At 53.0% G+C, this 24259-nt stretch overlaps 1 protein-coding gene across 1 annotated transcript; it reads left to right on the top strand.

Moving 5' to 3' along the window:
• Positions 1-23: 23 nt before the first annotated feature.
• On the top strand, positions 24-24259 carry Plcd3 (phospholipase C delta 3). The gene is made up of 15 exons (XM_051158810.1): positions 24-342; positions 12202-12363; positions 12453-12681; positions 12997-13126; positions 14439-14667; positions 15004-15205; positions 15307-15451; positions 16078-16230; positions 19228-19377; positions 19542-19692; positions 20429-20545; positions 22815-22981; positions 23201-23336; positions 23414-23563; positions 23649-24259. Exons 1-15 carry the CDS (start codon positions 192-194, stop codon positions 23735-23737), a joined length of 2361 nt encoding a protein of 786 aa, XP_051014767.1. The 5' UTR covers positions 24-191; the 3' UTR covers positions 23738-24259.

Raw genomic sequence — 24259 nt, 5'->3', positions numbered from 1 at the left:
TCCACCTCGTCCCTCCCTCCCTCCCTCCTCCCAAGGTCCCCTCCTTCTTAGGTCTCCTCCTCCAGACTCTAACGCCGCTAAGTTTCTTCACTCGGGACCGCGCACAGGGCTGTGTGCGCGAGCTGTGTGCCGGTTGCCCGGTTCTCGCTCACAGATCCCCGGGCTCGGCTGGCCCCGGGCCCTTCGAGACCATGCTGTGCGATTGCTGGAGGAGGAGCTGCCGCTCGCCCGAGGAACCCCGGGTGTCCGCCCAGGTCACAGCGCCCCTCGCGTTCCCGCCCTCGCCCGCGTCATCGGACAGTGGCACCAAGAGGCCTGGGCTGCGGGCACTGAAGAAGATGGGTCAGTGATGCGCTAGGATGGGTCCGGGTGGGCGCGAACTGTCTCTAGGGACAACCTGGAAGGAGCGGGGTGTACTGGCCAAACTGGCTTCCCAGGGTGCTTGAACCAGAAGCACCTGGTGACCCCAGGTAGGGTTCACACCTGGGGTCACCAGACTTCCAGGCTGTTTCAGAAGGCCCTTTCATTCTCACCAGGAGGCGCCCGCAGGGCCTTGCTGGAGTAAGAATTTGGGCTAGGGTCGCTGGAGAGGGGGGAGAACCAACCGAGTGAGAGCTAAAGCTTGGAGTTAGGTTGGGGCTATAGCTCAACTGGGAAAGTGCTTGCCTCGCTCTAGGTTAGATCCCTAGCACAACATACTGTTGGTAATCCTTTAGCACTAGAGAGGTGTGGGTAGGAGGATCAGAATTTCAAGGTCATTTTCTGCTACACAATAATACATATATCTTGGGATATATATATATCCCTGTCTACGAAAAAAAAAAAAAAAGATTAAAAACTTGGAGTGTGCTTAGCTCCGTTTTTAGTGCAACTTGAGGTCTGCGGGGGCATCTCATAGCACCTGCTGTTCTTGACCCTGAGGGGCTGTTTACAGCTGGCAGCTGGAAGATTCTAGACTCCCCAGCCAGCCCTGTAACCCTCAGGTTCTCCCTGCCAGCAGCAACAGCAAAGCCCTGGCATGACTGGGGGAATGGTTTGAGACAGTCCAGGTCTCTACTTCATAAGTGAGTGAAGGTCTCTGGTCCTCAAGGAGCCCAGTACTGTGGTGGCTTGCAGGTGTGGTGCCACGTTCACCTTCCTGAAGTAGGTGGCCCGATCCCCAATTCCCGGAGGAGGAAACTGACTCAGACATCAAAGAATTTTGTCTAGGCCGCTTGGACTGTGCACCATCCCAGCTGATACTCTCAGAGTCTGGGCAAGCCGGTAGGGTGATGGCCCACGCCTTTTAATCCCAGCAGCCAGGGAGACAGAGGCAGGCAGAGCGCTGTGAGTTCAAGGCCAGCCTGGTTGGCAGAGTGATTCCAAGACAGTCAGGGCTACACACAGAGAAACCCTGTCTCTAAAAACAACAACAACAACAGCAACAACAAAAGAAAACCAGAGGCTGGGCAGAATGGGACTCCCTGGGCTTGAGCAAGGGGCTTACGTGAAAGCATTTTATAAGCCGTAAAGTGCTGAAAACTGAAGAATTGGTTTGTTGGAACTGCCAACCTGGAGAGGGAACTCAGGGGTCCCAAATGCCAGCCTTGGCTTCCCTTCTCAGCTGCCCCTCCTCTTCCTCATTCCTCCTGAATGAAGTGGATGCCACTCTGAGCGCCCTCTCCATGCCGTCATTCAGCAGATCCAATAACAAACAAGGGAGACACTGTCCTGCCCTCAGAGAGCTAAACAACAAAAGTAAGGGGTCAGGGGGCTGGAGAGACAGCTCAGTGGTTAAAAGTACTGACTGCCCTTCCGGAGGACCTGGGTTCAATTCCCAGCAACCACATGGCAGCTCACAACCATCTGCAACTGTCTGTAACTGTCAAACACTTTTCCTCTGACCTCCTCAGGGAGGGGGGTGGGAAGCAAGAGAGTCAAAAGATGCGCCTTGGGGGAAAGACTCAGGGGTGGAGAGCATGTTGTGATGCTGGGGAGGCAGAGAAGACCCCGCTGAATCCCGGAGCTGGAAGGAAGCCCGTGAGGAGAGGAGAGAGAAAGATGGACCCTTCGGGGTCTCTCTCTGTAGTTATGGGCTTCATTTGGATGGTTCCAGAAAGGCCACTGGCAGGAAACAAAGCTGAGTTTGAGGAGAGGATAAACAGAAGGATGTTCAAAACGGGTGAACGAAGGACTGGTTGAGCCGGGCGGTGGTGGCGCACGCCTTTAATCCCAGGAATTGGAAGGCAGAGGCAGGCAGATCACTGTGAGTTCGAGGCCAGCCTGGTCTACAAAGCGAGTCCAGGACAGTCAAGGCTACACAGAGAGACCCTGTCTCGAAAACACTTACCCCAAAAGAAAGAAAGAAAGGACTGGTTGGAAGGAGGCAGAGGGGTAGCAGTTAGTGAAGAGGTCTTGGGGCTCGGATGGGAGAGGCTTTGGGGGAGGAGGATCCAGATCCACTAAGGAGAGACCAGGAATGGCTGTCTAATATGAAGTCAGAAGTCTCTGGCTGGAGGTGGCACAAGTCTATGGCTTCATGGTCTGTGGAGAGGGGTTGGCCATATGAGGTGACCTGCCACCAAGGCAGGACAAGGCACTCAGGAGAAGCAGCCTGAGCCGCTGGCCCCTAGAAGTTGTGGATGTTGCTGGAGGGGGAGGTGAAGTTCTCGCACACCAACTGTCCTTTTGTTTGCTGAGCCCCATCAGTGGCTGAGGTACCAGGCCAGGGGCTGAGGCCTGCCCTAGAGGCACGTAGTGTAGGAGGAAGAGACTTGTAGACACGTAATTATAGTAGAGCCCAAATGAGCACGTGCCAGCTGAGTATGGCTGCACAGGAGCTCTGAGTAGCCCATTGGGGAACTATGTACATTACCAGAGCATCATCTATGCCCTTTCTTCTACTGTCCTGCCAAGTGAGCGTAGAGAGAGGAATGCCAGTGTGTAGGGAATGCCACTTCCTCAAGCAGTGCTGAGGCCAGGAATAAGGCAGACCCAAATTCAGTGGGCCTAGAGCCCCAAATGCCTAAAGCCTAGGCTTGTTGTTACTCAGGTAGCTTCCATCCCCACCAGGGATGCTACCCCTCCCAAGAGGACCCTCATCACTCTTGCTCAGGTTGAAAGAAAACAGATCTTATTTCAGGTCGAGGAACTGGAGCAGGGAGTATCTCAGAGGGGCCTGAGGGAGGAAAAGGCCCGGGAAGACACAGTTAAAAGGAACTAGGCTGAAGGTCAGGGGAGGAGAGGGACTGAGTGGGTGCCATCTGCAGCGCAGGGCTGCCCTTCAGGGGATCACAGTACCCCCAACATTACCACCCACTGAGCTTACTTTAGACTTCAGTCATTCCTGGGGCATGTGTCTTCTCAGTGACAGAGAGACAGGAGGTGACAGGGGTTTTATGTCCCACCAGGCAGCCATTGAGGGAATCCTGACTACCTGCCACCACAGTCAGTCGAGGTTCCAAGGACACACTTCATTAGCATAATACTGAGCATCAACACCTTCATCCGGTCGCTCCAAGTGTTCTGTGCATCATTTCCTTTATTCATCAGAGCCAGGTGAGATCCGTGCTACCACGCACGCACGCACGAGCCTCATCTTACCTGGAGGGAAAGGGCTCAAAGCTAGAGGAAAGCCAGCTGTGGTGGTGACCCAATGCCTGGATTCTCAGGCCTGGAGAGATGGAGAGGCCAGCCTGGTGCGCATATTGGAGTTCCAGGTCAGAAAGGGCTATGTACCGAGGCTCTGCCTCAAAACAAAACAAAACAAAAGCCAGACGTGATGGGGAGATTTGAATCCGGCTGATGTTGTCTAGGCTCTGAACACAGGGATGAAGGAGGAGCTCATCTGGAAAGGGCCTGCTGTTGCCCAGAGGTACCCTCCCTGGGCTGCCAATGAAATATAGGATGCTAAATTTGAATGTTGAATGGACAAAGAATAGTTTTGGACGTACACGTGTCTATCTCTAGAATGTGTATGTAAATTACAAATTTATGGTTTTATATAGTTCTTTTTTGGGTGCTAGAGGAGGTCTGGTGCCGAGGATGCAACCCAGGGCTTTGGGCGTGCTAGACGGGACACTGAGGAGCATCCCGTGGGATTTGTTGTTTATCACATGTAAAGGGATTACACGCCCCCCATCCACCCCCATTCTCAATCACACTAACCTGTCTGCGCCTGCGCGCTCACGCTCCACCCAGACCCCTAATCCTCTCAGTAAGCAGAGGGCTGAGTAGGCACACTTTTGTTCCCACCCTCCCTGCTTGCTTATTCCTCGGCAAGCACCCATGGGTGAGGTGGCTTTCCCAATGGCCTGTTCAGGATGTCCCCTGCAGGGTGAGTTGTCGGCCTGGCCTGAGGTGGAGATGGCATGAGGGGAGCTTTAAGAGACCTTAGATCTGGGGAGGGCAGGGCACCTCCCCGCCTCACCATCCCTTGACCCCCGTTCATTCCTGTACTGACCCAGAAGGCACACCACACCCTCAACTCCCTGGTCTACAGGCCTCTGGGGGAAGCTCCGCCCACCCTTCCTGCTTTTCTTGATTTCCCCAGGAATGTTATGGAAAGTATTGTGCACTCCCTCCCTCTGGCCTCTGTGTGATGGTCTGCTGGACCGGGGGAGGTGCGGGGGGAGGGTTGGTATCCTTGGTACCTGGGACCTAGGGCTAGCAAAGAGATTAGGGTAGGAAGGTCTTTGAAAACATGGCTATCGTGTACCCGTATGCCCTTCCCAGAACGTCATGGACCCAGCCACTAGGAAATGCTGCTGGCTCCCACTCCCCTCACATGCACTTTGGCAGGAGCGGCTGACTGCCCTGTCTCTGCATGTCTCACATTCCTGCCAGAGCCCTGTGTGCTTTTCCTGACTGATAATACAGTGCAACAGTACACGTGTATGCGCACACACACACACACAGACACACACACACACACACACACACACACACACACGCTGTACTGCCTATCTAGGTTGACCCACCTTCCTCTCACCCCACCCATGGGTTTAAATAAACACAGAAATACACATCCTTCCCCATTACGTTCACACCCTACTCTGCACACACTCCGTCTTTTAAATGCTCAGAACCTTACTGCCGGTCTCTGCCAGCCTACCTCTGCCTCTGCCCATTGCCCAACCCCTGCCTTGGGTCATCCACACTGTTTTCAGCACCCAACAGTTTGCCTTCTCTGAGCTTTAGTGGCCTGACCCTGATAGGATCTGGGAGCCCTTTCTAGCTGGAGGGATGCAGACCGACTTGCACAGTCCCTTAGCACTCCTCCCAGCTGCCCTGGCCCAGGTGGACATACAGGTATACAGGGTCTGCCCTTTCTTTGCTGCTGTGTCTGGATGGACCAGGCTGAACGGCAGGCTGGGAGACAGTGTCTGCGCCCCCAGATGACAGTGCTGCATTGAGCCAGAGGCAACTCGGTCCTGGCTTAGAGAGAGGGAGAAAGCCGGACACCAAGGGCCTGAGGGGGCTAGATACACTGGAACCCTTGGAGGCCTCTTCTCCCTGGGTTCCTCCTTGTCAGCTACTTAGCATACAGCCTAGCCTGGTGTAGCACACACTTGTACAATCACAGCACTCAAAGGTGGACACAGAAGGATTCAGTCTGAGGCTGGCTGGGGTATGAGTTTCTGTTTGAAGGGGGGCGCGGCTACAGTACTTTTTGCATATTATTAAAATTTTAATAATTGAGGCCCAGTTAGGGAGCTCATTTCTTTTTTTTTTTTTTAATATTTTTATTTAAAGATTTATTTATTATCATGTATACAGTGCTCTGCTTGCATGTACTCCTGCAAGCCAGAAGAGGGCGCCATATCACATTACAGATGGTTATGAGCCACCATGTGGTTGCTGGGAATTGAACTCAGGACCTTTGGAAGAGCAGGCGGTACTCTTAACCACTGAGCCATCTCTCCATCCCCCAGGTGGCTCATTTCTATAATCCCAACACTGGGGATCTGAGGCAGGAGCATTGTGAGCGTAGGGTTAGCCCCTGTCTAAACATCTTGTTTCAAAAAAATGTGAGTGTGTGTGTGTGTGTGTGTGTGTGTGTGTGTGTGTGTGTGTGTGTAATAAAATTGATTGTTCTAGCCGGGCGTGGTGGCGCATGTCTTTGATCTCAGCACTCAGGAGGCAGAGGCTGGAGGATTGCTGTGAGTTCAAGGCCAGCCTGGTCTACAAAGTGAGTCCAGGACAGTCAAGGCTACACAGAGAAACCCTGTCTTGAAAAAAACAAGCAAGCAAACAAACAAACAAGAAAGAAAAAGAAAAAAAAGATTGTTCTAGGCTTGGCCTGGGAATATAACTCAGTGACACAGAATTTTTATGCCTGAAGTCCTGGCCTTGAAAGGAGGAAGAGAGAGAGAGAGAGAGAGAGAAAGAGAGAGAGAGAGAGAGAGAGAGAGAGAGAGAGAGCGCCTAACAGAGGCACACATCTAGAATCTCAACATGTGAGGAGCTAAGGCAAGAGTTCAGGGCCATGGTGGCGCACGCCTTTAATCCCAGCACTTGGAAGACAGAGGCAGGCGGATCCCTGTGAGTTCGAGGCCAGCCTGGTCTACTAAGTGAGTCCAGGACAGCCAGGGCTACACAGAGAAACCCTGTCTCAAAAAACAAGCAAACAAACAAAAAAGCTCAGGGCTAGCCTGAGCTATACATGCTAGCGTGGACTATGAAGCAAAGAACATTTCTCCAAACAACAAGACTAAACAAACCCAAAAAATGTAACAGTAGGCCCTAACAGTAATCCCAGTGCTTGGGAGGTGGATGCAGGAGGATCAGGAGTCCTAGGCCACGCATCCCTAGCTGCAGGGAGTTTGAGGCCACCGTGACATCGGTATATAGTTCCAAGGCGTTCTCCAGCCGCCCCCCCCCCCCCCCGCCACAGACACCCTGTAACCATTAGGCAGCGACTCCCCTTTTATCCTTCCCAGGATCTGCTTTCTGTCTGTGAAGCTTGTGGAGCTCTCTGCCTATTGTGTGTGTGTCTCCAGTGAGTTCAGTCGTAAGATCTGTGTCACCCGGGGACCCAGTTTCTTTCACTGGTCATCAAGTTTCACGGCTCATGGTGTGGCATGTGCCAGGTAGAGCAGATTTCATCATCATCATCATTTAAGAGACAGTTTTGATATTTAGCCCAGGTTGGCCCTTGAACTCTTGGTGATATCCTGCGTCAGCTCCTGAAAGCTGTCACTCCAGGCTGGCACCGCTGTGGCCACACCACCTGTCTGTCCCCCTGCCTCCCCCCCCCCCCCCATCTCTGTGCCAGGCTTTGCTTCTCCTTTATTCTCTGATGGACTTAGGGTTGTTCTCACCACTGGCTTCTCCCCACCTTCATTTTTCCCAGTTGTCACTTAGGGATTAGTGCCCCTCCCACACAGGGGAGAGTCACTGTGGCCCCAGCGCGGGGTCAGTCAGGTAGAAAACCCACAGACACAGCAGGATGTGTGGAAGGCCGGTGGGACCTGTTCAGAGCCTGTAATGGATGAAACTGATGTCTGTGGGGTTGGGCCTGGCTGGACGTACACATTTCCTGGTGGCAGGTGGTCAGGTAGCCACCCACAGCCCCTGGCTTAGGTCTGGGCCTCCTGCTGGCTTTGCCTCCCCCCACTCCTCACCCCACCCCGTCTTTGTTGACCCTACTGATGCCCCAGAACCCTCTCACCCTCTCCGTTCGTTCGTGAATTAGGAGTACTCACCTGGGAGAGGGTCTTTTGGGGTGAGACACGGTCTCAGTCTGTAGCCTAGGCTGGCTTTAAACTTGGCAGTCCTCCAGCCCAACCCTCTGAACTGCTGAGGTTTCTGGTCTGAGCTACCACACCTGGCTCTGGTTGGCTTTTCTAAGGGTGTGTGGTTGAGGGGTGTGGTCAGAAGCCAGTGACACTTGTGTGTGTAGGTGTGTGTGAATAGGGGTGTGTGTGTATGTGTGTGTGTATATATAGGTGTGTGTGTGTGTGTGTGTTGCTCCTCTCTCCCAACAGACTCTAGAGATCCTAGGGGTAAAAGTAAAAGACAGAAGTGGGAGACCCTGTCATGGAGGAAATGTGCTCCAGTGGGGGCCAGCAGGCTTTAGGACTGTCAGTCTCCATCTCAGTGGCCTGTTTGCAGAAGGCTGGGGACAAAGCAGGCCCCGCTGTGACTCACCTCCGTTTCCCGGCTTAGTCATTCACCAGCCCCCTCCCCACCCCCACGGCCTTGGCCCAGTTAGGGGAGGTGACTTCAGTTGGGGAACCTTTCCAGGCTGAAGGGGTGAAGGAAGGGTGAACCCAGTTAGCTTTGGTCCCTGGCCTGGTGGCACCACTGGTGCCCCTGCATGTCCTGCCCTCACCCTGTTGTTTCTCTGGATCAGATAATTCAGAGTGCCTGGAAAAATATGCCAGGCGGGGGAGGGGCGAGTCTGGTGATTCCTTGGCCTAGCTGTATGGAAACAGAGTGCCAGCCCCTGTGCTGACCAGGGCCGTGAAGACAGTACCTCCTGTGCCCTGAGACAGTTAAGATTTCCCTGAGGGAAAGCACAGATACCTAAGGAGGGCAGGTTACACCCCCTCCCCCTGCCCTGGAGAACCTAATTTTCAGTCGTGAGCACCCTAAGATGTAAGGTAAATTTTGGATGTGAGGAGACAGCTCAGTCAGGAAACAGACCAGAGTTCAATCTCTGCAACCCACATAAAAAGGTAGGTGTGGTGGCACACCCCTATAATCTCAGCACCACCGAGGAGGCAGCCACCAGGAAGATCTGGCTAGCACACACACTTGCACACGCACGTAAGCACTTTTGCAGATATAATCACGCCCTCTGCCAAAAAGCCATAAGGTAACACTTTTTAAAACTACAGATGCCCAGGTGCTAGCCAGTGCCTGCTGAATGGATAGCTCTGGCCCCAGGAGAATCCAACACATAGCTAGGGCTGAGAACCCAGACCCCATGGCGTCAGCTCTGACCTCAGGAAATAAGAGGGCAGGGCTGCGGAGAATGCGAAGCACTCAGCCAGTCCATCTGCTTTGGCTGCGGAGTCTTCCCTTGGGTCTTATCTGGAGCCAGGCTCTGGGAGATACGACTTTGTTCTATGCTTGGGTCTATTAAAGTCTCCTGAGAATCAATATAGAATGTTGTTGTTGTCGGTGGCAGTATGTGTGCTAGCGGCATGCTCACACAAGTGTGTGTTCCTGAACCTGTGTCCGCATACAAAGGCCAGATGATAGGATTGGGTGTCCTGCCCTCTGCCTTACCTGAGACAGGCTATCTCTCAGAACCTGGAGCCTGGCTGGTCCCAACAAGCCCCAGACATTATTCTCCACCCTCCACAGCACTGAGATTACAGGCTCTCATGGCCATGTCTGGCTTTGATGTGGGTTCTGGGGATTTGAACCCAGCTCCTCATGCTTGGGTAGCTACTTAGTACTCTGAGCATCTCCCAGCCCTTGGTTTTTTGTTTTGTTTTGTTTTTTTGGGGTTTTTTCAAGACAGAGTTTTTCTGGCTAACAGCTCTGGCTGTCTTGGACTCACTTTGTAGACAAGGCCGGCTTGAACTCACAGTGATCTTCCTGCCTCTGCCTCCTGAGTTCTGGGATTAAAGGCCTGCGCCACCACGCCCAGCTCAGCCCTTGGTTTTTGTGGGGAATTTTGTTTGTTTGTTTAGTTGGTTGGTTTCCTTGAACTCACATTCTTCCTGCCTTAACTCCCCAAGTGTTATGGTTTGGGGTTTACAGGTTAGAGACACACCTTTTTTTTGTTTGCTTTTTTGAGACAGGGTTTCTCTGTGTAGCCTTGGCTGTCCTGGACTCATTTTGTAGACCAGGCTGGCCTCGAACTCACAGTGAGTTGCCTGCCTCTGCCTCCCTAATGCTGGGATTAAAGGCGTGCGCCACGATGCCGAGCTCCTGCCCATAAAAAGGAAAAAGTGCTGTTGGTAGTCAAGGAAGGAAAACTCTCCCATGTGAGGACAAATCTAGGAAGGCTTCCTGGAAGGGAAGGTAGCTGAGCTTGAGAAGAGGAAGAGGAGCAGGAAAGGACCCTCTCTACAAAGTCCCAGGGAGAGAGACGGAAGGAGGGCCAGACAGACTCAGGCAGATGGACTCAAGTCAGACTTTGCAGCTGGGCAACAGCAGACTTGGAATCATAAGACAGACCCAGCAATGGAGCTCCCACCTCTGAGATAAAGAGAGGTTTGGGCACAGTAGCTCACACCTATAATGGCAGCACTCCAGAGTCTGAGGCAGGAGGATTGACATCATTTGAAGCTATCTTGGGCAACCTAGTAAGCAGACTCCGTCTCAAAAAAGAAAGAATTGGGGTACGGTGGGGTTGCAGCTAAAGAGATGGCTCGGTGGTTATAGCACAGTCAACAGCCGAGTGGTGGTGGCACACGCCTTTAGTCCCAGCCCTTGGGAAACAGAGGCAGGCGGATCTCTGAGTTGGAGGTCAGCCTGGTCTACAGAGGGAATTCCAGGACAGCCAGGGCCACACAGAGGAACACAACAACAACAACAACAACAAAGAGAGCACTCACTGCTTCTGCAAAGGACTCAAGTTCAAATCTCTGAGTCCATGTGACCTAAACTTGCAATTTCAGCCCCAGGGGGGCCAATTCCCTCTTCTGCACCCCTCCAGCACCCACGCTCACACACGTACACATACACACAAGCAAGATAAAGTCGTGTGCAGTAGCGCACGCCTTTGATCTGAGCGCTTGGGAGGCAGAGGCAGGCGGATCTCTGAGTTCGAGGCCAGCCTGGTCTACCCAGTGAATTCTTTCCATAATGCTACATAGTGAGACACTGTCTCAACCACAGAGAGAAAGAAAGAAAGAAAGAAAGAAAGAAAGAAAGAAAGAAAGAAAGAAAGAAAGAGAAAGGGAAGAAGAGGGGAGGGAGGCATACTGTTGTTTGCAGCACTGTGGTTTTGGCTTTTTTCCTTTTTCAATTTGATTTGGTTGCCAACATTAAAGAATGTGCTAAAAAAAAAAAAAAAAAAAGAATGTGCTCGTTTTTCATCCAGACGCAGATTCCTGGCTCTGGAAGCTCCTGGCCCTCTCCACCCATGGCTGTCTCCTCCATCTGAGGGGTGTGGGCTCTCCAGCGAGCCTGGTTTCCTCCTCTCCTACTGTCCCTGCCGGTGGTAACCCTTTGGGGTCTTCCCCCACAGGCTTGGCCAGCACAGGCTCCAGGCTTTGAGCTGGCCTGGGTTGAACCCTCTAGGCCAGGAGTGGGCAAGTTGTAGTAAAACCCAGGGGTGTTGGATTGGGCTGCAGGTATCCGTGCTGCAGGTATCCGTGTAGTCTCCCTTTGTTTTTTTTTTTTTGTTTGTTTTGTTTTTGTTTTTTTTAGGTTTGGAGTACATGTCAGGCTAGTGCCACCAGGGTCCTTGTCACTGGGAGGATACAGGGCTGGGACATTATTCCACAGAGCCTTGAATGTAAACTCTGCTCAGGGTGCTTGAAGGAAGCAGGAAGGGAAAGATGGACCCTGCAGAAGGGTCCTGCGACGCTGTGGCCTAGGAGCCTGGAGCTGAGCCACACAGGACTCCTGGAGTCCTTGTCCTGGTGCTCTGGAGGCAGACTGGTTCCTGTCGCTCCTCCAGTGACTTTGGGGAGCCGAAGCCAAGGAGCTTGGGTTGCCTCAAAATTTAGGTTAGATAATAGTGTGTAGTGACTACTTCCTGATGGTGGTCCGAACTTTGAGGCGTTAACTTTATTTTTAGTTTTTGTATTTACATATATATATGCATGTGCCTGTAGCTCAGAAGACAGTTGACTGGAGCCTAGTTCTCTACTTCCACCATGTGGGTGGGTCACAAGAATAGAAAACTCCAGTGGCCAGGCTTACAGGGCAAACTATTTACCCACTGAGCCATCCCATCGGCCCTTGAGGTTTTGGTGGAGACTGGTGGCTGGTAGGAAGCCTGATCTTCACAGAGACTTGAGTCCCAGGCACTGTACTTGCGGAAACTACAGTACGCGAGAGCGAGCAAAGGGCCTTCTACTGGCCAGCCCGGAAAGGATGCTTGGGGCTGCAAAGCTTTCAAGCAGGTGACAGTGACAGTGGTGATGTGGCTTGTTGCAAGGAGAGCGTGCAGGGGGAGGGGAGCTCTGGCTGTGGATGATTTGCAGAGGGTCTCCTACTCTTCCCCTCCCCCCAATCCTCCACCAGCTGGGACTGCTGGACAGGGATGCTATCCTGCACCCCCAAGGCCTAACGCCCCAGGTGTCCCTGCAGGTCTGACAGAGGATGAGGATGTCCAAGCCATGCTGCGTGGCTCCCGGCTCCTCAAGATCCGCTCCCGCACGTGGCACAAGGAGCGGCTGTACCGGCTGCAGGAGGACGGCCTGAGCGTGTGGTTCCAGAGGCGCATCCCGCGCGCGGCTTCGCAGCACATCTGTGAGTGGGTCAGGGGTGGCGTGGGACAGAGCGCTGGGGACAGCAGCGGGCGCCGTGTGGCTGCCATCTGACCCCTGCCTTGGTCACAGTCTTTGTGCAGCATATCGAAGCTGTCCGGGAGGGCCATCAGTCGGAGGGCCTGCGGCGCTTCGGGGGCGCCTACGCGCCTGCACGCTGTCTCACCATCGCCTTCAAGGGTCGCCGCAAGAACCTGGACCTGGCTGCGCCCACTGCGGAGGAGGCGCAGCGTTGGGTGCGAGGGCTGGCCAAGCTGCGGGCGCGCCTGGATGCCATGAGCCAGAGAGAGCGGCTAGACCAATATCCTGAGAGGCTGGTCCTTGGAGAGTTCCTGACCCTAGACAGTTCCTGGGTCCGAAATGAGGGTCTAAGCGCACCCTGGCCCCACCTGAGCCCCTAAGCAGGAGAGGCACTGTCCTCACTCCAGGGAGAAAACAGAGAGGACCTCCTAATCTAGGTAGCTGGGTTGCTTTTACGCTCTGGGGGCCCCCTGGCTAAGAAGGAAGTACAATCCCTACTCCTGACCTCCCCTCCCTGTGGCCCCGAGTTACTGCCAAGCTGTTAGTGCAGGCCAAGGGACCTAGACTATTGCTGGTATTTCCTGAGCACACACACCTGGATCCATTCCTATATGCACCGGGCCGACTCGGACCAGGACAGTAAGATGAGCTTCAAGGAGATCAAGAGCCTGCTTAGGATGGTCAACGTGGACATGAACGACATGTATGCCTACCGCCTCTTCAAGGTGAGCTCAGGTCCCCGCCCCTGCTCTGGTCTGCCCTCCACAGCACCTGAAGTTTGAGCCTGCATGTACACCTGTAGGCCAGTAGAGGGCATCAGATCACATTACAAGTGGTTGTGAACCACCATGTGGTTGCTGGGAATTGAACTCAGGACCCTTGGAAGAGCAGGTGGTGCTCTTAACCACTGAGCCATCTCGAGCCATCTCTCCAGCTCCCGAGGTTTTTGTTTGTTTGTTTGTTTTTGTTTTTCCATTATTTTTCTTTTTGTTTGTTTGTTTGTTTGTTTGTTTGAGACAGGGTTTCTCTGTGTAGACTTGACTGTCCTGGGCTCACTTTGTAGACCAGGCTGACCTTGAACTCACAGAGATTCTGCCTGCCTTTGCCTCCCAAGTGCTGGGATTAAAAGCATGTGCCACCACCGCCCAGCTTTTTGTTGTTATTTTTAGACAGGAGCTCACTATGTAGTCCAGGTTGGCCTTGACTTTGTGATCCTACTGCTTCAGCTTCTGGAATAGCTTGGTTTATTTGACTTGCATCATCAGGCCCAGCTCCCCCGCCAGCTTTTTTGTGGGAAGCCATCTCTCGCTGCAGAAAGGCAATACTTGAACTTAGTTAATTAGTCTTTTCTTGCCAGGTGTGGTAGCAAACACCTTTTAGTCCCAGGACCCTGGAGGCGAGGCAGGTGGAACTCTTGTGCGTTTGAGGTCAGGCTTATCTATATAGCAAGTTCAGGCCTTTGAAAGCTACAAAACAAATAAAACAAATGAATAAAATAAAATAAAACAAATTAAAAAATCTTTCCAGAGCCGGGAAGTGGTGGCTCACGCTTTTAATCCCAGCACTCGGGAGGCAGAGGCAGGCTGATCCCTGCGAGTTCGAGTCCAGTCTGGCTACAAAGTGAGTCCAGGACAGCCAAGGCTAACACAAAGAAACCCTGTCTCAAAAAACCAAAAAAAAAAAAAAAAAAAAAAAAAAAAAAAAAAAAGTTTTCCCATTTCCTGGAGCTACAGGACCAGAACTTTGTATGACACCTCTAGTCAGAGCTCGGAGGTAGGGTGACACCTTTTATTCATGTCTCTCAGGCTGCAGGGCACCACTTGTACCTGTGACTTTGTGTGTGGCTTGCACATGGAAGCACAGGAAGACACACTTGAGTGTATATGATTGTCCTCAGTGCCGGACCAGCCCCCGTCCCCCGCCCCCACCTCGTGTGCCTGTGTGGGAGCTCTGGGGGTGCACAGGTGATCATGGATTGTATCAATTAGGTTCCCAAGAATGCCCCCTCCTCTGAGCCCCCACCTCCCTATCCCCCAGGAGTGCGACCATTCCAACAATGAGTGCCTGGAGGGGGCTGAGATTGAGGCGTTCCTACGGAGGCTGCTGAAACGGCCTGAGCTGGAGGATATCTTCCGCCGCTACTCGGGCGAGGACCAGGTGCTGAGTGCCTCTGAGCTGCTGGAGTTCTTGGAAGACCAGGGCGAGGATGGTGCCACCCTGGCCTGTGCCCAGCAGCTTATCCGGGCCTATGAGCTTAACGAGACAGGTGAGTGAGCACAGTACAGACCTGACTCCAGGCAGCTCTGGATTTCTAGGCAGGAAGTTCTGTCATCCCTGCCTGGCCCCAGGCAGGTTCCCCACCCCCCCCACCCCCACCCCTCCTCTCCTCTTCCAGGTTCCCCATCTACCCCTGTAAAATGGCGCTGTACTATGTCTGCCCCCTCAGGGTGGTGGGGAAGATTAGATGGCATGGGGGCATGGCGTCAATCAGCAGCCTAGCTGCTATGACTAAATTAAGTGAGCCTGGGGAGGTATTTGAACCCGGACGCCGTGTGTCCCCACCCCCAGGCAGCCCCACCCTCTCGCCTTCTCTTCCCTGTAGCCAAGCAGCACGAGTTGATGACGCTGGACGGCTTCATGATGTATCTGTTGTCGCCCGAGGGGGCCGCCCTGAACGTGGCTCACACGTGTGTGTTCCAGGACATGGACCAGCCCCTGGCTCACTACTTCATCTCGTCCTCTCACAATACCTACCTGACTGACTATCAGGTGGGAGGGACCAGCAGCACAGAGGCCTACATTAGGTACAGTGGTGGGGGGGTGGGTGAAATGATGGAGCTCTCTACTCTGGGGCTTGCCTATGGCCCTACTCTGCGCCACACCCACCCCTGCCTGTCAATCGCAGGGCCTTTGCCCAGGGATGCCGCTGTGTGGAACTTGACTGCTGGGAGGGGCCGGGAGGGGAGCCCATTATCTACCACGGCCACACACTCACCTCCAAGATCCTCTTTCGAGATGTGATCCAAGCCGTGCGTGACCACGCTTTCACGGTAAGCCCCTGGGACCTCATGCCCAGCCCCAGGGCCTTCCGAGTGACCCCCCTCACGCCTCCCAAAGCCAGATACCCTTCCCAGAGCACTCATCCACCAAGTGCTGTAGGGATTAAAGGCGGGGTAAAGTAAAGCTGAGTTTGGGGGGGGCCCCCTCCTCCCAACCTCACAGCTAACAACTGTATTGACGTCACCAAATATCCAGAAGAACGCCTTGGGGCTTAGGAGAGGGCAGCCTAGTCAGGACTTCTGAGTGGTCAGCTCAGGGTCATCAATGAGACCCCCCATATGCTTTGCAGCCATCAGGGTATGCTGCGACCTCACAAGTGATGGCATCCGCAGCCTCACCGGGCATGGGCAATGCTGTTAACCACAAACATTTATAAACAAGTCACTGGGAAGCCAGACAGTCCTCCCTTTCCCTGAGACCCAGGTTCCGACCTCTGGCACTTCCACACACACACATCCTGGTGCCTGTATGTCCCATACCTTCCTTACAGACTTAGGATGGGTTTTTCAAAGCCCTGCTTTTGCCTGCCTGCCTTGAAAGAGTTGGGACACCATGTGTAGGAGAGGGACCGCAGAGGTGGAATTCTGAGCTTGTTCCTTGTCCTCCCTCCCGACAGTCGTCCCCGTACCCTGTCATCCTATCCCTTGAGAACCACTGTGGGCTGGAACAGCAGGCTGTCATGGCCCACCACCTTCGAAGCATCCTGGGAGACATGCTGGTGACACAGGCCTTGGACTCCCAGAACCCTGAGGAACTGCCTTCTCCTGAGGTGATGCTTCTAGACCCACAGCCTGGGAGGTGTGTCAGTCTGACAGAGGGGATCCATCACCACCCCTGGCCTCACTCATACCAGCCCTTTGATTCAGGACCCCTCATCTTGTTCTGCCTGGGTCCTTTCCTGCTTGATTTAGCTGACATCTGCCACCCAACCATCCTTTTGGGCTTTTGTTGTTCTTTTCGAGACAGGGTTTCTCTGTGTAGCCTTGGTTGTGCTAGACTCACTTTGTAGACTAGGCTGGCCTTGAACTCACAGCGATCCACCTGCCTCTGTCTCCCAAGTGCTGGGTCTCCCAAGTGCTGGGATGAAAGGCATGCGCCACCACGCCCGGTTTGGTTCGTCATTCTTTTTTTTTTTTTAAGATTTTATTTATTTATTATGTATACAGTGTGTTGCCTGCATGTACACCTGCTCACCAGAAGAGGGCACCAGATCTCATTATAGATGGTTGTGAGCCACCATGTGGTTGCTGGGAATTGAACTCAGGACCTCTGGAAAAGCAGATAGTACTCTTAACCTCTTAGCCGTCTCTCCAGCCCCTTGGTTCTTCATTCCTTTTTTTTTTTTTTTTTCCCCCAAGATAGGGTTTCTCTGTGTAGCCTTAGTTGTCCTGAACTCACTTTCTAAACCAGGCTAGCCTTGAACTCATCCATCCCCCTGCCCCTCGAGTGCTGGGATTAAAGGCGTGTACCACCATGCCTGGCTGGTTCGTCATTCTTTTTTTTTTTTCCCGAGACAGGGTTTCTCTGTGTAGCCTTGGCCATCCTCGACTCACTTTGTAGACCAGGCTGGCCTCGAACTCACAGCGATCCGCCTGCCTCTGCCTCCCTAGTGCTGGGATTAAAGGCGTGCGCCACCACGTCTGGCTTGGTTCGTCATTCTTAACTAGACCCATTCCATTCACATACTGGACCTTCTGTGTCGCCCTCTGCCTGGCCTGGTTTGTGTCCCTTCTCCATAGTGTACTAGCCCACCCACTTCCACCTCCATGTCCTGAGTTGACATTTCCTTGTCCTAGATCTCCCTTCCCAGCCATCTGCTCTTGCCAGCTGCCACCTGCTTAGGACCACAGATAAGTAGGGCTAGGATGTAGGGCTCAGTAGTTCAATGGGTACCCAGTATGCATGAGGTCATAGGTTTACACCCTAGTACTGAAAAAGGGAGTGGTGGGGGTGGGGGTGGTAGAGCTTGCTCCTTACACATATCCCACTCTGTTTCACTAGAAGTAACCATCTCTGAGGTTTTCTGTTTGTTTGTTTGTTTTATTTTCTGAGACAGGGTTTCTCTGTGTAGCCTTGGCTGTCCTAGACTCACTTTGTAGACCAGGCTGGCCTCGAACTCACAGAGATCCGCCTGCCTCTGCCTCCCAAGTGCTGGGATTACAGGTGTGCACCTCTGTGCCCGACTTCATTTTCTAGTTGTTGTTGTTGTTGTTTTTAATATTTCTTTATTATGCATACAGTGTTCTGCCTGCATGTACACCTGCAGGCCAGAAGAGGGCATCAGATCACATTATAGGTGGTTGTGAGCCACCATGTGGTTGCTGGGAATTGAACTCAGGACCTTTGGAGGAGCAGTCAGTGCCCTTAACCTCTGAGCCATCTCTCCAGCCCTCATCTTCTAGTTTTTATGTGCGACTTTTTCTGTATACGCCTATGTACAAGATGATATTTTCATTTATTAATTTGGTTGTTTTATTTTTGCTGTTATTTTGAGACAGGATCTCATATAACCCAGGTTGGCCTCTAACTCTTTTTTTTTTTTTTTTTTTTGCTTGTTTGTTTTTTTCAAGACAGGGTTTCTTTGTGTAATAGCCCTGGCTGTCCTGGAACTCTTTGTAGATCAGGCTGGCCTCGAACTCACAGAGATCTGCCTGCCTCTGCCTTCTGAGTGCTGGGATTACAGGCGTGCGCCACCACGCCCGGCTTGGCCTCCACCTCTTTATGTAGCCAAGGATGATCTTAAATGTTTGGTCTTCTTGCTTCCATCTCAGTGCTAGTGCCGAGGACAGAACCCAGGACTCTATGCGTGACAGGCAAGCACTCTGTCAACTGAGCTACTGTCCCACCCACGACTGGGCTCAAGAACAGCCCAAGCTGGTTGTGGAACATATGTCTTTACTAAGACAACAGATCAAGAGATTGAAGGCTAAACTAGGAATAATGACAAAGGCTTTAGCCCAAGCACACAGGAGGTGGAGGCAGGAGGATCTTTGGCTACCTAGTGAGTGTGAGGTCAGAGTGGGCTATATAAGATTGTCTCAAAGACAAACAAAAGACTTACACAAAATAGTAGTTGTGATTGTATGTGCTGTAGTCATTCCTTCCAAGGAGCGGGCATAGCTGCATATACCTTTAACCCCAGCACTCAGGAGGCAGAGGCAGGCGGATCTCTGTGAGTTCAAGACCAACCTGGCCTATTACACAGAGAAACCCTGGCTCCAAAAAAAAAAAAAAAAAAAAAATGGTTGTTGTGCGCTGGAGAGGTGGCTCAGAGGTTAAGAACACTGCCTACTCTTCCAAAGGTCTTGAGTTCAAGTCCCAGAGACCCCATGGTGGCTCACAACCATCTATAATGAGAGCTGGGGCCCTCTTCTGGCCTGCAGGCACATATGCATTGTATACATAATAAAAATTTTTTAAAAAGGGCTGGAGAGATGGCTGAGGGGTTAAGAGCACTGACTACTCTACTCTTCCAGAGGTCCTTAGTTCAATTCCCAGCAACCACTAGTGGCTCACAACTACCTATAATGTGATCTGGTGCATACTGTATACCTAATAAATCTTTTTTAAAAATTAAAAAAAAAAAAAAAAAACCAGAAAGGGCTGTTGTGTGTATGGCATTCTGACAAATGACACATTTTTAGCCACCCTCTATCGATGGCCTTGTGGTGGGATCACACACTCCTGCCTCTCTCTGCCACTCTCACGGCGGTGGCTGGCCGCCTGGCTGAAGGGCCATCCGAGGGTCCCCCTTATCCACCTACAGAAGCTGAAGGGCCGCGTCTTGGTGAAAGGGAAGAAACTGCCAGCTGCTCGCAGTGAGGATGGCCGACTATTATCGGACAGGGAGGATGACGAGGAGGACGAAGAGGAAGCAGAAGAGGCATTAGAGGCCGCAGAGCAGAAGAAGCGAGGAGTGAGTGTGCCACCGCTGCCGTGGCAACTGGGTCACCAGGCTGGGTCCTGCTGCTGGGTGGGGGTGGCTGGCGGTGGGGAGGGAAGGCTGGGAAGGAAAGAGAAGTGGGATGTGGGGGTGAGGAACCAGGAACTAGGTGAGCCCCACGGAGGCTGCTTTCCCAGGCCAAGCAGATCTCCCCGGAGCTCTCAGCGTTGGCTGTGTATTGCTGTGCCACCCGCCTGCGGACCCTGAACCCCGGTTCTTTGCCGCCTCAGCCTTGCAAGGTTGGCTCTCTCAGTGAGCGCAGGGCCAGGAAGTTCACCAGGGAGGCAGGTAGGAACCAGACCCTGGGTATCTGGAGACAGGAGGGCATGGAGCCCTGCAGGCTCTGGGGGGCCAGATAGCTATCTTGAAGTTGTTTTGAAGATTTGAGAGGGCTTTATGGGGACTAAGGACATTAGGAGGACCAAGGAAAGAGTTTGGAGAGTGAGGACCTAGCTACAGGCTAAGTAGGGATGGAAAGGTTTGGGGTTGCCTCCACCACACTCACCCCCTAGTGCTAGTCAAGGTATTGAAGAGCCAGTCAGGCTAGTGCCAGGGGTGGCGGGGCCTGGAGGGTACCAGACCAGGGAGGCTTCCTGGCGCATCCTATGCCTGAGAAGACATGTCACTGCAGAAGGAGGAAGCAGAATAGGGAAAAGACTCTCAAAATAGGAAGAACAGGTTTTACAAAAGCCCAGAGGTGTGGTGACTACAAGAGTTCCAGGAACCCAAGGCCCAGCTAGGGGTGTGGGCTGGATGAGTGATGTGGACTGGCCGCCTAGGGTCAGGTGTGCTGTGTAGGCAGTCAAGAGTGTGGGCACTGGGAATGCAGTGTCAAGTGGGGGGCTGCCAGGTGTCCTTGCCTCTCTGATTGTCAGCAACCTCTTCTTTCTCATCCCATCCTAGGTCAAAAGGGGGCGGGGGGGTGGGGGGAGCTGGGGCAAAAGGGAAGGGGCTATAGGCCTTGGAATTGGTCAGGGACAGAAGCCTGGGTCCTACCACAATCCTGACCCCAACTCTGCCCCAGGGACCAGCTTTGTCAGGCACAACACTCGGCAACTGACCCGAGTGTACCCGCTCGGGCTGCGGATGAACTCGGCCAACTATAATCCCCAGGAGATGTGGAACTCAGGCTGCCAGCTGGGTGAGTGGGGCTGGGAACAGGGAGACTCCCGGCGAGGGTGGGCACTTCAGCAGTGAGAAATCACATAGCTTTCTACAAGGCGGGAAATGCACTGGAGTTTAACGGGCCCGTCTGAAATGTAGGTTCATTTGTTCTTGGCAATGTGAAGGTTATCTTTTTGTTTTGTTTTTTTGAGACAGCATCTCACTATGCAGCTCCGGCTGGCCTCAAACTCACCTGCCTCTGCCTGTCCAGGGCTGAGATAAAAGGTGCCCACACCATGCTCGGCAAAAATTACTTTTTTCTTTTTTCTTTTCTTTCTTTCTTTCTAGATTTATTTAGTAAGTATACAGAGTTTTGCCTACATGTACACCTACAGTCCAGAAGAGGGCACCAGATCTCATTATAGATGCTTGTGAGCCACCATGTGGTTGCTGGAAATTGAACTCAGGACCTCTAGAAGAGCAGACAGACAGTGCTCTTAACCTCTGAGCCATCTCTCCAGCCTTCTCTCTCTCATTCTTTCCTTCTTTGATTTTTTTGTTTGTTTGTTTTCAAGACAGGTTTTTCTGTGTATCCTTGGCTATTGTGGACTCACTTTGTAGACCAGGCTGACCTTGAATTTACAGAGATCTGCCTGCCTCCTCCTCCCAAGTGCTGGGATTAAAGGAGTGAACCACCACCTCCTGACTTTTCTTTTTTTTTGAGATGAGGTCTCTGTCTTGGAACTCACTAGGCAGAGCAGGCTAGCTTCACAGAGGTCTGCTTGCCTTTGTCTCCTGACTGCTGAGATTAAAGGTGTGTGCCATATTGCTGGGCCAAAAGTTATACACCTGTGTGAGATGCACGTCTGTAATCCTAGGACTTGGGAGGTAGAAAACAGGAGGGGCAGTAGTAGTTCATGGTCATCCTTGGCTACTTAATGAGTCTGTTGACCAGCCTGGGCTACATGAGACTGTTCCAAAACACCTAAATGAAAGGTACTTATTTTTGTACGTTCCCATGTGTGCCTGCATGTGTGTGGGTGCTCCTGTTCACGTGTGCAGGTGTTGGAGGCTAGAGGTCAACATTGGGTATCTTTACAGCTCTCCTCCTCCTCCCTCCTCCTCCTCTTCTTCTTAAAATTTTTATGTGTACAAATGCTTTCATGTGAGCATCTGCACCACATATATGCCAGTGGGGGCCAGACAGGGCCCTGGAGCCTCTGGAACTGAAGTTACAGACAGCTGTGAGACACCGTATAGGTTCTGGGAACCGAACTCACGTCCTCTGTCCTCAGCTGCTGAGAGCTATCTCTCTAGCCTCCTCTACCTTGCTTTTCAGACAAGGCCATTCACAGTGTTCTGAGTTTGTCCTTTGAGCTAGACTGGTTGACTAGTGAGCCCCCCAGAATCCACCTGCCTCTGCCCCCCACAACACTGAGCTCAGGGACACACACACTGCTACACCTGGCTTTTTCATGGGCTCTGGGATCTAAACTCAGGACCTCATGCTTGTACAGTAAACCCATTAGTCCCTGAGCCATCCCCTCAGCTCCCACAAATTGTATATTTTTGGGAGGGGGGTTTGAGACAGGGTTTCTCTGTGTAGCCTTGGCTCTCCTGGACTCACTTTGTAGACCAGGCTGGCCTCAAACTCACAGCGATCCATCAGCCTCTGCCTCCCGAGTGCTGGGATTACAGGTGTGCGCCACCACGCCCGACCCACAAATTGTATCTTTATGAAAATAGAAATAACAGACTAGCTGGATGTGGTGCACATACCTGTAATCCCAGCACTCAGGAAGCTAAGGCAAGAGAATTATGAATTCAAAGCCAGCTTAGTCACAGAGGTAGTTGAGGCTAATCTGGGTTGTGACACTGTTTCCAAAGAAACAAGACTAGCAAGGAATTCAAAACCTTTCTTTCCCCTGCACACGCGCGCGCGCACGCGCGCGCGCGCACACACACACACACACACAAACACACACACACACACCAGGCTCTGCCAAAGGTGACCATGTTCCCTTTGGAGGTAGATATGGCTGCACCCTGGCTTTTCCAGGCCTTTGCTCTGACCCAGGGAGGGGACATCCCATCTCAACCCCACTTTGCTACCCTTGAAGAAAGGCAGGGAGAAGGTGAAGGTGGCAGTATGGTCCCCTCCTCAATAGGTCCTGATGGGGACAGGGCACTACTAACCTAGAGGATTGGACACTGGGCCCCTTGCCCAGTGTGGTCGGTCCTGAACCTGTACCATGAGGGGAGAGCCACTGCAATTCCCCTGTTCAACCCCGTCGTCTACTCCACAGTGGCTCTGAACTTTCAGACTCCCGGCTACGAGATGGACCTCAACACCGGGCGCTTCCTCATAAACGGGCAGTGTGGCTATGTCCTGAAACCTGCTTGCCTGAGGCAACTCCACACGACCTTTGACCCCGAGTGCCCTGGACCCCCCAGAACGACTCTGACAGTCCAGGTCAGTAGCCTGGTCCAAGGCTCCACCTCAGGTCAAGGCTAGCACTTGGGCAAAGTGCTAGTCCGAGGGCACCTCACACGCCTGCGCTTGTACTGGAGGGGCAATTTGAGTGTGAAGACAATAGCTTCAGAGGGGGCAAGCGTGTGTATGGGTCCTATTGGGGGCCAGACAGAAGCTGCAATGCCTTCCTCTCCCTCCCTCCCTCCCTCCCTCCTTTAGGTGCTAACGGCCCAGCAGCTGCCCAAGCTGAACGCAGAGAAGCCCAGTTCTATTGTGGATCCTCTGGTGCGAGTGGAGATCTATGGGGTGCCCGCAGACTGTGCCCACAAGGAGACAGACTATGTGCTCAACAATGGTGAGTGAGAGCCGCTGGTGGGTGCGTGGGGCAGGCCCTGGGGCCGGTGGACCTCAACTACTACACCTGTACCGCAGGCTTCAATCCCTCCTGGGAGCAGACCCTGCAGTTCCAACTGCGGGCCCCAGAGCTGGCACTGGTCAGGTTCGTGGTAGAGGACTATGATGCCACCTCCCCTAATGATTTCGTGGGACAGTTTACGCTGCCTCTTAACAGCCTGAAGCAAGGTAGGTGGTGGCTGGGGGGGGGGGGGGGCAGGGGCAGTGGCAAGATTGAGTTCAGGCTTTTGACTTCTGGCTGCCCTCCCCACAGGGTACCGCCACATCCACCTGCTCTCCAAGGATGGAGCCTCGCTGTCCCCAGCCACGCTCTTTGTTCACATCCGCATCCAGAACCCTTGAGGGTCTCACTGCCTTACCCTAGGATCAGCAGGTGCTGGTATCATGGATGCAGTGCCCTCTCTGGAGCAAGGGACTATGGGAGTACCAGCCCCTCACGCCCAGCCGGTCTTGGTCACCAGGTGCTGAGCACACCTGGGTGCTGACAGCTGTTCGGTCCCTCCGTGAGATAGGACCGTGATGGGTGTCCTGTGCAGGGGCCTGACTTTAGGGGCCTCCACCTCTGGGGCCATGAGGTGGCCCCAGCTCCCTTTTGTCTTCGATTTGAGGAGAAGGACACATAGCCCTCTGACCTCCAGCGGGACTATCTTAGCCTCCTTCCCCTTCCGCCTTCCTGGCTTCTCCTTCCCTTCCTGTGACAGGCGAGCGGGCAGCAGGTGAGCCCTGGGGAAAACCTAGCAGTAGGTTTGTAACTTGTGTCATAGAAGAGCCCTGGAGAGGGCAGAAGAGTAACTGTTTTTTAAAAATGTTTAAGAAAAAGTGAACCTTTCCACTTTATTTCCCTAGGCCCGTTGGCAGACAGAC

This window comes from Acomys russatus, chromosome 16 (assembly GCF_903995435.1).
Source record: "Acomys russatus chromosome 16, mAcoRus1.1, whole genome shotgun sequence".
Classification (NCBI taxonomy): domain Eukaryota; kingdom Metazoa; phylum Chordata; class Mammalia; order Rodentia; family Muridae; genus Acomys; species Acomys russatus.
The sequence above is the reverse complement of the archived record's forward strand: the minus strand, read 5'-3'. Positions and strand labels throughout refer to the sequence as shown.